This window comes from Corylus avellana, chromosome ca10 (genome assembly GCF_901000735.1).
Source record: "Corylus avellana chromosome ca10, CavTom2PMs-1.0".
In the NCBI taxonomy this organism is placed as follows: Eukaryota; Viridiplantae; Streptophyta; class Magnoliopsida; order Fagales; family Betulaceae; genus Corylus; species Corylus avellana.
The window spans coordinates 5,663,190-5,676,523 of NC_081550.1; the positions used below are offsets into that span (position 1 = coordinate 5,663,190).

The 13,334-nt window shown below is 35.5% G+C and overlaps 2 protein-coding genes across 2 annotated transcripts in view; one reads left to right on the top strand and one right to left on the bottom strand.

The window, feature by feature from the left end:
* Positions 1-10,993, bottom strand: part of LOC132163250 (DNA polymerase epsilon catalytic subunit A-like) — a 43,349-nt gene extending 32,356 nt beyond the window's left edge. Inside the window, exons 1-15 of the mRNA XM_059573460.1 lie at positions 10,717-10,993; positions 10,081-10,146; positions 9,884-9,943; positions 9,707-9,802; positions 7,285-7,445; positions 6,999-7,087; positions 6,667-6,884; positions 4,833-4,919; positions 4,489-4,623; positions 3,503-3,625; positions 2,832-2,915; positions 2,307-2,471; positions 2,013-2,189; positions 821-934; positions 460-564 (exon numbers count right to left, since the gene is read on the bottom strand). Coding sequence (XP_059429443.1) covers positions 460-564; positions 821-934; positions 2,013-2,189; positions 2,307-2,471; positions 2,832-2,915; positions 3,503-3,625; positions 4,489-4,623; positions 4,833-4,919; positions 6,667-6,884; positions 6,999-7,087; positions 7,285-7,445; positions 9,707-9,802; positions 9,884-9,943; positions 10,081-10,146; positions 10,717-10,875 — 1,839 coding nt within the window. The 5' untranslated portion in view covers positions 10,876-10,993. The remainder of the gene's footprint in view (positions 1-459; positions 565-820; positions 935-2,012; positions 2,190-2,306; positions 2,472-2,831; positions 2,916-3,502; positions 3,626-4,488; positions 4,624-4,832; positions 4,920-6,666; positions 6,885-6,998; positions 7,088-7,284; positions 7,446-9,706; positions 9,803-9,883; positions 9,944-10,080; positions 10,147-10,716) is intronic.
* Positions 10,994-11,257: 264 nt separating this feature from the next.
* Positions 11,258-12,833, top strand: LOC132164694 (large ribosomal subunit protein P2A-like). The gene is made up of 4 exons (XM_059575244.1): positions 11,258-11,363; positions 11,443-11,531; positions 12,188-12,411; positions 12,574-12,833. The coding sequence occupies exons 2-4, from the start codon at positions 11,444-11,446 to the stop codon at positions 12,598-12,600; spliced, it is 339 nt and encodes a 112-aa protein (XP_059431227.1). The 5' UTR covers positions 11,258-11,363; position 11,443; the 3' UTR covers positions 12,601-12,833.
* The last annotated feature ends 501 nt before the right edge of the window (positions 12,834-13,334 follow it).

The following is a 13,334-nucleotide window of genomic DNA, read 5'->3' on the forward strand; positions in this document are numbered from 1 at the left end:
AAGGATATCCAGTGAAAAGCATTAGAAGTGGTTGGGATCTGTTTCATGGTCAAAACAATATCCGTTTCGAGCTCACTCTTAATTTGATTAAGTCATTATTCTTGAAATTTTTGTACAATTAGACGACTATTACAGACAGAATCCATTTCAATTTCTTTTTGAGAATTCCTTGAGCTTTTGAACTTAAAATGCAATATTTTAGGAGGTTTTCTTGTACTTTTCCTGTTTATTTGAGCTTTCTCCTTTGATTTATTAATTTATTCTGTACTTCATCAAAAAATTTGCAGTGTGGAAATTCTTATGTCATGATGTCATATACCTCATATCAAAGTGAAACACATTGCACACTTGCAATATATTTTATAAGCAGATGGCAAAAGCAAACCAAAAATACACACAAAAAAAAAAAAAAAAAAGACTGCCATCCACAAAAAGTTTAAAGCATTTATAATAGCATACCTGAAGCCTGTTTGTTAAAATAATGTTTGGATACATTGCAGCTACATCAAGATGATAAATAAGGGGGCATTCTTCACGAATAGGTTCATCTCGCAATCTGACAAGCTGCAGAGGGAGGGAATTATCCAAAAACAATTCTTCAAGCATATCTCTTTATTGATTATATGTTAACATCACTTAGGTGAAAAAATATGTGGTAAAGAATAATGTTAAGAAAATATTACAGGAATAGCATGAAGAAATAGGATTTCTAAATTGCACAATAATACATTATTTAAAAGAAATCTGATGAACGTATTTTGGACATGGGGGTAACCCCTATAACCAGAACATATATGCTTGAAATAGCATGACACAGCACCTTTTCCATTATAGCATTCTTCACTTCATCATAATTGGACACTGATTCCAAGTCCAGCTTACCCTCTACTCTTATAGCATATTGCAAATCCCGGTCAAGGTTGTTGATCAGTTGCTGTAATTCAAAATACTCCAGCGTGAATCAAGTACATTCGCAAAGCTTAAATAAAAAACTAAATAAGAATTAGGAAATCTTAATTGAGTAGCATTTGATTAGGCACATTAAGAACTATTTCTTTTTTCTTTTTAAAAAAAAAGTAACAAATTCGGTAAAGCAGCTTCCAGGAAATCTTAAAAAAGGAATGAATCAATCTTGAAGGAAGTTGTTACATTGAAATATCTAGGAAGAAAAAGTATAGCATTACGAGACAAGTGATATCACAAGTTAACAATATTCAACCGGTGTGAACCACACAAAGAAGGTTACAGAACATATAGTATGTTTGTACCCATACATCATCATTTGGACCATACACACCCACAAAAGCCCATTCAAAACTATCACTAACACTTCTAAAGGAGCATGCAACCATAACATTCCCCACACAATCCTCGATCTTCTCCCCCACCCGCCTGTCCCACATTAACAATATCCCTCCAGAAGCCCCTCTCGACCCCAAGTATGACCAATCCACATGTTGACAACCCCATAAACTACACACCACATCCTTAGAAATAGACTCCAATTTAGTCTCTTGTAAACAGTATCTGCCTTCCATTCTTTAATAAGATCTCTAATCCTATACCTTTCATCCCTCTCACATTCCATGATACAATTTTAGGTTTCACTAGACATACCATGATATAATTTTGTGTGACACTTTTGTCCAAAAAACTGTGTATGATACCTGTACTTCAAATGAGCAGAGAGGTTTATACAGTTTTTTGGACAAAAGAGTCACACAAAATAGAATAAATTCGCTAGATAGTGAACTATGAATTTTATACAAAGCAAAACAAACAAAAAAGTATGAGTGTCTAGCCAGATGAGATGCTTGTATTAACAGAGATAGTTTACCAGTTTTTATCAATTTTTAGTAAAGACTAGTTTCAATGAAACCGTAATGGCAGACAATGTAGAAATAAAGGATGAGCACTAAATCAAAACAGAAGCATAAGTCATTTTAAAACTACTTAAACTGAATGTCCGCTCAATAACAGCAGTACATGAAATAGAACAAGAAATGCTATACCTCATAGGCAGATGGATCAAGGTTGAAACTAGTAGGAATATCAGATCTAAAAACTCCACTTTCAAGGCATTCCACATGGCCACCTATATATGTCTCACTCTCAAGAAGGTGACTATTGTAAAACTTCTCTGGGTCAGATTGGTGTTTGTTAGGGCAGATAACATTAGCCTTGTATGCCTGTAAAGGTAGCAAAACTACAAGTGAAACTGGGAGAAACTTAATAGCTTAATGGTGGAATAATTTGCCTTACAAAGAAGTTTAAAAGCTTCAGAATGCATGTGCACAAGAACCCACCTGAACCATAAGAAGCATTTCACAAAGGGTCCCACTACCTTTGCGTAAAACCTCATCTGGCGACATGGGTATAATAGTAGCAAGAGAGAAAATGAAGGGATGAACATAGGTCATGTACAAGTAGTAAGTTGCAACAGCATCAGAAACAGAATAGGAGGCCATCATCTGTGATAACATTTCAACAACAGAAAGTAAAAGTATTAGTAATGTTCTCAAGAAGGTAATGTACAAACAAAAAAGGAAAAGAAAGAAAAAGAGGCAAAAATCAAACAGAAGTTTCAACTGAAAATTCTACTAACAGGTAATAACAGGAGATGATGCACAACAAGGGAAAAATATTTTGACAGTGCTGACTGCCAAGAAAAAGAAGTACCATTCCTAGGCACATCAAACCTGAGACCATGACATTAGCACTTGGGTTACAGGTGTCGGATGTGTTGGGACTTATACCCCATCCTTTTATCCTTCGTACACCATGTCAAATCAACAGTGCTACAACAGAAACACTATTTCCAGTCACTCCACCTGAGGTTTTTCTTTCGCAAAGCGAACCATGTCCTCAGGATTCACCTCCAGGGGATCATAACCCAACTTTGCTTTAGTAACAGCCTGACATAAGATCAAGAAAATGCAAACAAATTAGCTTTCTTATCATAGAACAATACATATTAGGAAAGGAAAGAACAAATTTACTTGACACTAAAAATATTGAAACAAGTAATAGATATTCTGTCATAATGACAAGAAGTAATTGATTTGTTCCCACAAGATGAATAGCACCCAGTGATCTAGGATAGGATATGAGAAAACTGTCAGGTATGCAGCTTCAGGAAAAATATGGCATGAAGTTCTTGAGTGCCTCATTTCTATAAAATTGTAATCCTGGTCCTTTAAAGAGACAAAACCCACCAAGAAGAAAGCTCGGTAAATAGTCCTCTCTATTAGCTAAATATGATATTCTTGTGGCAGTATACTGTTTCTTTTTTCAGTTTTGATCAACAGCAATAATCATATCCAAGACCCCTTCCCAGCCCCACCCTTGTAGAAGCCATTAATAGTGTTGTGACAGCTTTGGCAATTTTACTGAGGTTACCCTACCGTGTATCTAAACATAAAAGCATCCATTCAAAAAATTTGTCCATCATCAATTCTTGTAAACTGAAATTTAATCTTTTAACTAATCCAACATATTGTACCTTTAGGCCTTGGCTTCCTTGAGGGAGATAACTATCACGTTTGACCCAAGCAAAACAATCTAGATGGCAAGCAAATTTAGCACGGCATTCCCCCTGATTCTTGTCACATTGAAATCCTACCTCCTGCAAGCCCAAAAAAGAAAAACAAAAGTCCAGAGGGGAAAAAAAACAATTTTTTTTTTTTGATAAGTAAAAAAAAAAAAAAACAATTATTTTTCATATGTAGCATATGCTTAAACCAAGAACTCCCATTGAGAACTGAAATGAGAATACCTCCTAGATCACATGTATATCAGAACAAGATTAACCTGACTTTCTAGAATAATAGTGTCAAACACATCGAGCCAATGATAGTATCAAGGTCCAAAGAAACATTTAAAAGAATTGAAATGTGTAACTTTCCTCAATTATTTATAATGTAATTTTTCATATGCTGAATTCAAAAAGACAAAACATGAAATTTTCAAGTATAATGCATGCCATCGGAGATACCAACAGAAGGCCAAAAACATACATGTGTAATAGGCGCCGTTGAATGGTGATAAAGCTAAAGATCAGAAAACTAAATATTGTGTAAAGCCACAGTTGAACTCAATAGTGTGCACAGCATTCGTAAAGCTTCAGTAGAATCTAGACAGTTCATGTGACACATGTTATAGGCAAAAACATAGACTCAGCAATTTGGAGTCCAGTTCAAGCCTTTAGCGGTAGAATGAATTCTTAAGTCTTTTACCAGAAGCTGCAAGCATTAGCCAATGGTAGATCAATGATTAGCTATAATAATAGCATTTGCAACCATTGATCAAGTTAATAACCTACGAATAAACGAATTTTATAGAGTACCATAGAGAAAGGAAAACTTATGCCTGCAGCTAATGATATTTACATCTTTTCCTTCTCAGTGACTAAAAAGAAGCTAAAATTCTTTTCTGATAATGTCATAATTCAACCATCAGAAATAAAAATAAAATAAAATAAAAACGTACTTCACTCATTTTCAACCCATGATAGGCTGCTCTGCTTTCCAAGAATGGCCAGTCAAAAAAATCACCATTGTATGTGACATAAATACCAGGCTTCACCTCTCGCATATGGGCAAACCAATGTCTAAGAAGCTCTACCTGCAAGAATGACCAGATAAATTAACAAAAATTATCTTTGCAAATATGCATGTCTATACGGACAAAGCATGCACACAGACACACAAACACACCATATCCACATACATGCATGCCTACATACATAAATACATGCATAGATACACGGATATGTGTGTATACAAATACAGGTAAGTGTGTGTGTGTGTGTGTGTGCGCGCGCATATCATTACCTCATTTTCCACATTTGTCACTTTAAAAAATCCTTCAAATTCTGGTTTTGGAGTGTACTCCAAGTCCTCTATATCATCTCCAACACACTGAAGATAAACACAAATGGTGGATATTTATTAATAATTGCCGATGAAGAAACTGAGCCTATCAACAATTACAATGACATCACAACTAGGGGATCAATGGATAGCAGGCAATGACAATAATGAGACTTATGTAGCTGCATAAAAAATGAAAATCATTAAGCCTAATCAATTATCGCAGAAGGAAATCAAGTCTTATAGTACATAAGCTGTACAAATAATTTTTTTTATATATAAGTAATGTCATTATCATTAATTAAGGGCAAAGGGGCGCAACCCTAGTACACAGGAAGTATATAAGAGAACCCCTAATATGGAAAAAAAATTAAAATAAAATAAATAAATAAGAAGAAGAAGAAGAAGACAGACTCAAAATCTGCAAAACTAGAAACAAGCAACCTATGATGGGCAGATATCTAAGTATAGAATGTGTGAACATAATCTTCCGGAACTCTGTTACCAAAGTCTCTACACCTTCAAAGCTCCAAACATTCCTCTCTCGCCAAATACACCACATTAAACACAATGGAGCCAACCTCCATACTTCCACAATTATACCACACCCAACATGTCCTTCCCAACTGACCAATAAATCGATCACCCGTATAGGCATAACCCACTGTAGACCAAACAAATTAACAATGGACTCCATAAACCCCTTATTACTTTACAATGAATCAGTATGTGATCAATGGACTCCCCACTCTTCTTGCACATGCAACACCACTCAACCACCACAATATTCCTCTTTCTCAAATTATCGAGTGTCAATATTTCCCCTAATGTTGTTGTCAACACAAAAAACAGCACCCGCGAAGGAGCCTTGACTCTCTATATACTCTTCCAAGAAAAAGAGCATCCATTCTAGCTAGTTAACAGTTAATAAAATGACTTCACTTCAAACTTGCTCCATTTGTACAAATAATAAAAGGAGTTCCCAAAAAGAACTCACAACAACCACATACTAGCCGTAATCTTATCTATTATCAATTTGGTTATGCAAATACAAAGGTTCCATAGTGTTTTTGATAAGTATGGAACACAAAAGGAAGTGTTAGAAATATCTAAAATATTTAATGTCATTACTAAGATAGTAAATCATAGATGCTCTCAGGAGACAATCTACGATACTTGTTAACAAACTGAAATGTTAATTTTTCAACACAAAAGGAAGCGATCTGGCTATCATTGACTAGAAACAGCCATACAAGAGCCTTACACAGAATGCTTCGTATACCATCACCTGACCAAATATCAGTAGTAAAACCAGAAAAGAACTTTCTAAGAGTTGAAGTCTACGTAGTTGTAATAACTCTTCTGAATGCATCCCCCACCCACGCCCATCAGCTCTTAAAGATGCATTTATGAGAGACTTTAGCATTTACCAATATTTTCCAAAACTCAGAATCAAAACCCATATTTTTTATTTATTTTTTGATAAGTAGAATCAAAACCCATATTATACTCTACATTTCAGGCTGATAAATCGCAGTTATCTGAGAACAGAGAACAAGATTAAGTTGAAGCTTATAAACCAAAAAATGCATCAAATGCAACTAACTTGTTAAAAAGTTATTATCTTTAAATACTTAAAAATAAATAAATTAATAAATAAATAAATAAAACTTGTTAAAAAGTTGTGCAACTCTTATGCTACATATGTCACAGACAAAAGGAATCACAAAATATTGTTCTAGAGCGAGTGAAGAAATTACTGAAGAAGCATTAAGCTTAAGCTTGTCATGTGTACCTCTCTGTTAATAATCAAGTACCCTTGCCCATCAACCATGTATGAGATCATCATTATTAAATCGTATTCAGCATCAGGAAATTTCAAAGGAAGCTTTGTGGTCTCAATATCAAATGCACAAACATGCACTTCAGCACGTTGCAAAAGATCTGTCCTCTTCTCAAGCATAAGACCAGTACTGGATACACTAACGTCATACCACTGCCCACTTCGTATATCTAAGTCACATGAAATTCTAAGCATCTCAGAAAGAGAACGTAAATAAAACATAGATTCTTAATTAATATCAAGCTTTAGTAAATTCAAAACCAATAGAAAGAAATAAGAATCACCCTTGTCAATGGCAAAGCGAACATGGTAGGGAACATCGTACTCGCGGAGATCAACTATACAGTCTATAAAATCTTGAGGTCTTTGCTCTCTGCAAATCAAGCATCAAAGTAGTTTTAGATTAGGAAAGAGATAATACTTGTGATGAGAAGCAAAAGGTCAGCTATAAATGAGAACTGCAGAAAGAAAAACAGTAACCTTTCCACTAAAAGAGAAACTAATATGATTGCATGGAATAATGGCTGGCCCAATGCAAATGGAACCTGAATCTGGAGAATAAAGCCTTACCTTTTTCCTGTTATTATGGATTCATATGCTTCTGCAGCATCAAATTTTGCCTGGTTTCTTTCAACAACATGCAATAGGTCGCTCTTCACATTCATTAATTGTTGAACAGTTTCAAAAGATAGCTTTAAATAAGATTTGCGCAAGCCAGACAAATGGTTTTTCTGTCCAGGAGCATACAAAGATATCAGAATGCATTTGTGGGAGAAATACATACAAAAAATTTCCACAAGAACAAGTAATGACAACAATATGCTAGGCATGTGATATTTAATCACCAATCATAACAAGACACTATACTAAACAAAGCAGGTCAAAGATACAGATTATAAAAATATCTCCAACAATATAAAATGTCTCCAACAATATATTTAAGCATGGTACAATCTAAACACTTCAGAAATATGATTATCAGAAATATGGTTGTAGAATCGACAACCATACACCCTATGGTGAGAATCCCATACAAGGAAAGATACCAAAATAGAAAGAATACCTGTGCCTTAAGCAATCGCCTCAGTTGCACAACATAAATTTATGAATAGTACAAAGCTGAATGTAGCAACATCCACATTGTGGTTTCTTGACTCCAAAAGTGGCTGGATTAATGTAAACTGCACAGTTTTGCAGTCTAACTAAAACAAAGGGCAGCAACACACCAGTGTATGACAACCAGCTTATTGTGTAAGAACACTACTAGATCCACACCATGCTAATGTCAAGGGACATGTGGCATGGTAAGAGACCCTTTAAGAAGACATCTCTCTTTTTTTTTCTTTTTTTTTTTTAAAAAAAAGGTAATTTCAACCAATTCTACAATAAGAACCTGACTAACAGTCATCATGTGACAGTTCCCCATTCAACATTTAAAGCATCTCAATAGTATTGTCATGAGAGGCACAGTGAAAATCTTTATAAAGAAGGATAACACACGAGGTGATCAATGTAATTTGGTGGGGGCTAGGGGTTTTTCTTCATAAAGAAGGATAACATACAAGGGGATCAACTTTCCTAGTCAAAGTCTAGATTTTTTGCCAACACTCTAGTTTTGCCAAATGAATTTGATGCATATTTCATTGAAGAACAAGAATCATGAGAATTGCAAGATAGCGACCAATTTGTAATTTTTCTTGTTGCCATTTGTAGCCATATGATAGAAATAGCTACTCTGTGCCCGTTAACAACCATCACCATATAATCTTAATTTTCATTGTAAACTAGCCCGATATTGCCACATAGATATTCAATAGTTTTCAAGTTTTCACACTGCATGTGTGATGTTAATGTTGCATATAATTTATGCTGATACATAACTAGGCATATTTCATTATTGCAAGACTTTCTCTAACAATGGTTAATCCAACAAGAACACAGCCAATTTCCTCTTCCCTTAGTCTTAAATGCCGCCAATATCCTTCCCCTTGGTGCTCTCCCCAATTTCCCCATATTGTTAGCTAATTGCATTTACCCGGCAGACTAACAAGATATACCCATTTCCTCAAGTTCTCCTAACTCAAAATGTATAATTTTGATTGAAGCTCCATTTTTTGGCGCCATGACTACACATGCTCCTTATATATAGTTTTGTTCCACAACATTTTTTTTTATATATAATTAATCCAAATATCATTAAAAGCGTAAGGCACCCCATGTACACAGGAAGTATACAAGAGAAGCCACCTCTAATAAACTAAAGGAAACCAAATAATAAAATTTTTCTCGTAGAGAATTCAAGTAAAAAGGTTTGATGGCTACAGAAACTATATCCAGAAAACTATATACCATTACAAATTTTAAACCCCCACGCCCCTTCAAATAGAAGAAATTAAAACATCAAAGTATTCATTGACAACAAGTCAAACACAATATAAAATTAAATATTAAAATTCGTAAATTTTCCAAGCAATACTTCTTTAGAAAATTTTATGCAATCCATGCGATGACACAATCAAGCATTTTGTTCAATTTCATGCAGTAGGTCAACAAGTAATCAAAAGAAATCATGGAATATTACATGCTTTCGGTCCCACTCTGATGTCTAATCCATCATCCTTCCCTAACTTCAAACTTCTGTGGGTTTATTTTCCTCCCCAAGCAACTAATTCTGAAAGGCTTAGCATGACATATGCAGTTCCAAAACTAATTTAACTCATTTCACTTGCATGATGATTATGTTTAAGAATGAAACTAGCTCTAGCTTTGCCCAAAGATGACTGGAGCTCCTAATGGAATCACTGGATCTCTCTCACCCCCAATTCAAAACTTCTTTGGCAGATGCCAAAATTTGTTGGATAAGCACTTAAAAATGGGTAGAAACTAGATAAGGTATACAGTAAGAATAGAAAGAATACAGTAGAAGTGTAGGAGTTTTCTAGATTGTTAAGGAAACAAGAAATTATTAGGCTAGTGATGCGTAATTGCTTACAAGGTCAAGGTCTTCTTTCTCCATGATTTCAACATCAGCAATTTGCCTTTCATAGCGTCGTCTCAAATATGCTTCAACCTCTACTTCCATTTTTCCCTATAATGTTACAATCATCAATGCAAATGCCATCATAGCAACTACTGAATGATATTAAATCTTCAACAATAATACACATACCTTTGTGGCTGCATAGAAATAAGGTCGGAATTTGTATTTTGATTTGAAAGCAGAACCATCCTACAATCAAGTAAAAACAGTTATATAATCAACCAAGTCAACTAATTATCATTGCAAGAAAACAAGTATCAACTAAGTGGAGTAAGCAACCACAAACCCCTCCCAAAAAGATATATATCTTCGTTTAAAAACTTTACCTGTGAAACAAAATAAAGATCAACACAGCTATAGACTTGCCGGGTGTCTGGATCCTCCCAAGATGACTGCAAAAATACAATAAAGCATATATAATTGTCTCGCTAAGAAAACTTAGGCATATGAAACAAAATTGAACTTTGTGAATCTCACATTGCAAGACATTATTTCGCGATCACGTGAGCCCTCAAAATGAACATCTAATTCCAATATAAACTGTAAGGGTAGAAGCTAGCGTACGTATTACAAAATTCATTTTCTTACTAAATACAGTATTTATAGGTTAAGTTTATAAAAACATAATTTAGACTTCGTTTCGTGATTAGAGGCCTGGGAAAATCAACAATTTCCTCACTTTAAAATAAAGGTCGCTGCAGGTGCTAGAGGAAGTAACTGTAAAAATTGTATAATTCTAAAAACATGCCAAAAAAAAAATTCAAATTTTCCATTTCAGTTCTTTTCCTTTCTGCTTCTCATGAAACAAACCGACCATAAAGATGAAAGTAGCTAAAAATATAAACCGAATTAAAACAGATATACATAATTATGCAAACAAAAAAAGAAAAACAGAGATACATGGATTTGGGGGAAACGGAAATGCAAATGGGATGAAATCGATTATTGTAAACTTGACTTACGGGCGCGAAAGTGAGCAACCATCCAAGCCGTTTGTCGCCTTCGGAGAAAAGATCGAAACCCAGCTTCGACTCTAGCTCCTCCTCAGCGTTGCGTATTAGCTTCTGCTTCTTTGAGCTCCGCAGGTCTCGGCGGTCGCGCCATCTACCTTCGCCGCTCATTGCTCGCTACGTCACAGAAGATCTCTCCGAGGGCTGAGAGAGAGAGAGAGAGAGAGAGAGAGAGCCAATGAGGGAGGGTTTCGAAGCCCTTCTGAAGTTGTGATCCGGAAGGGAGAGGCCGAGGGACTGAGGAGGACTGACTAAGAGCATTTTCCCGCGCTTGTGTTAGGCCCCGAGTGGGATCTAATGACATAAATGCCCCTCTCTTCATGGAGAAATTCCGGTTTCACTTGGCTTTTTAGGGTAAACACGAAGATATTAAAAAAATAATAATAATAATCATTTTTATCCTCCTTGCAAAGCCAAAAATAAAAAATAATAATAATAAAAAAAAAAAGCCAAAAATTTGAACGGACACGATCCTATCATGACAATTAGCTCGAAACCCTAACTAAATATATTCCTCTTCCCTGCCACCCCTCGCCCTTTCCTTTCATCCAAAGCCGTAGCGCAGCCCCGCAACCTCTCCATACGAATCTCCACCTCAAGTACTCTCTCTCTCTCTCTGTCTCTCTCTCTCTCTGTGTAATACTGATTGGCTGGGATTTCTCTTGCGTGATTGGGCAGAATGAAGGTAGTCGCTGCGTACTTGTTGGCCGTGTTGGGAGGCAACACCTGCCCTTCCGCCGAAGATATTAAGGAGATTCTCGCATCAGGTACCCATTTTAGGTTTACGAGGGATTTTTCGGTTATGTAGACTATCAAAAACTTAGGTGGTTGTTATTTGATTTCGGTTTGATTGAGGACTATTATGATTTTGCTTACAAATCATTTGTTTCCTATAGTTGTACAGACGCAATTCTGTTAGAAATGGCATAAGAGGTTCATATATGTACTTGTATGTATGTTTGTATGCGTGTATCTTGATGGTTATGTATTTCGATTATGTGATGGTTATCTGAGTTAATGTTTCTTGTTACGCTGACTTTATCTAATCCATATTACGGGGTATGGGTGTATGGGTGTTTTTAGATTTGATTCTAGTTTTTGTTTTCCTTTGGGTCGTATTTCTTGGTACTATCATTTGGATGCTCCGAGTCTCATGCAAGTCTGTGGCTTTTCTATTGGAGTTCATCTAGTTCAAATGTATGTTTTTTTTTTTATTTGAGTTCGAGATAATCTTGTATTCATTTGATCGCTATTACATTGATTGTGGTTGTAAGCAATTTTTAGTATATGCTCTCTGTCTTATGCTGTATATTGAAAGATTAAAAAAAAGCTACATGATTTCGGATTGGTACTTTTCTGAAATACTATTTGGATGATAATAATCTTTATAGTCATGCTAAAAGAAATAGATTTATGGTTGCAGTTGGGGCTGAAGCTGATGACGCAAGGATTGAGTTGCTCTTGTCTGAAGTCGAGGGAAAAGATGTCACGGAGTTGATTGCAGCTGGGAGGGAGAAGTTGGCATCGGTACCTGGTGGTGGTGGCGGTGTTGCTATTGCTGCACCTGTTGCCGGTGCTGGTGCACCTGCAGCTGCTGCAGAGCCAAAGAAAGAGGAGAAAGTTGAAGAGAAAGAGGAGTCTGATGATGTAATGTTTTTGCTTATAAGAACCTAGATTGATTATTTTCTCTATTGCTAGTGTCAAATCACATTGTTATGTCCTTTCCATTCTCCCTTTTCTTTCATTTTAGTCTTTGCAATTTAGACAGGTTTGTTTGTGTTGCTAACTTACAAATTTCTTTTGCTGCAGGATATGGGTTTCAGCCTCTTTGACTAAGAGATTTGGCCTGCTGGTTTGTTTGTATAGTCTATAGAGGCTCTCCTATTTTCAGCTAGTGCTTTTAGTAGATGTTACAAGATTTTGAATCTGAAGTTGGATGTGGTTTTAGATGTTGATGGTTTATGAATCTTTTGTTTGGATAAGAGAGCGATGTCAGACATTTAAGTTATAATTGTTAAAGTCTTGATTTCTACAAGACAAATTTAGTTATGATTATTAAATTTTGGATATCACTCATCTATGGTTATATTGATTTCAATATCTTGCCACCGTTCAACTTCCATAGAAGTTATTATAGTTATACATTCTGCCACAACACACCCCACTGTTTTGAATTGAGAGTTTTTACTCATCTCATTGAATCGGTTGTCACATGTGTCTGGTTTCAATCTCGAATATGCAACTTTTTAATTAGAAGTGCTTTGTGGATGTGCATGTAGTTGGTTGGTTGTAGAGAAATCAATGGACTCGAGTTCATATGACTTTGGGTGTGGATTATTGAGTTCATGTCTTTGGATATAATAGTTCTCATGTGCTTTCCAATTAGGGGTGCCTCTGCATAGTCTGCAACAAAACATGGAAAGACAGTTTTTTGTCAGCATGTTTTAGCAAGTGTTGGGCTGTGTATCATGTATGGTTTTTACTTGATGATATTTGTGTCTATTTTATCATTACAAATATAGGAATGCCATATACCTTACTACTATCCTACCCTAACTAATGCTGTTGTG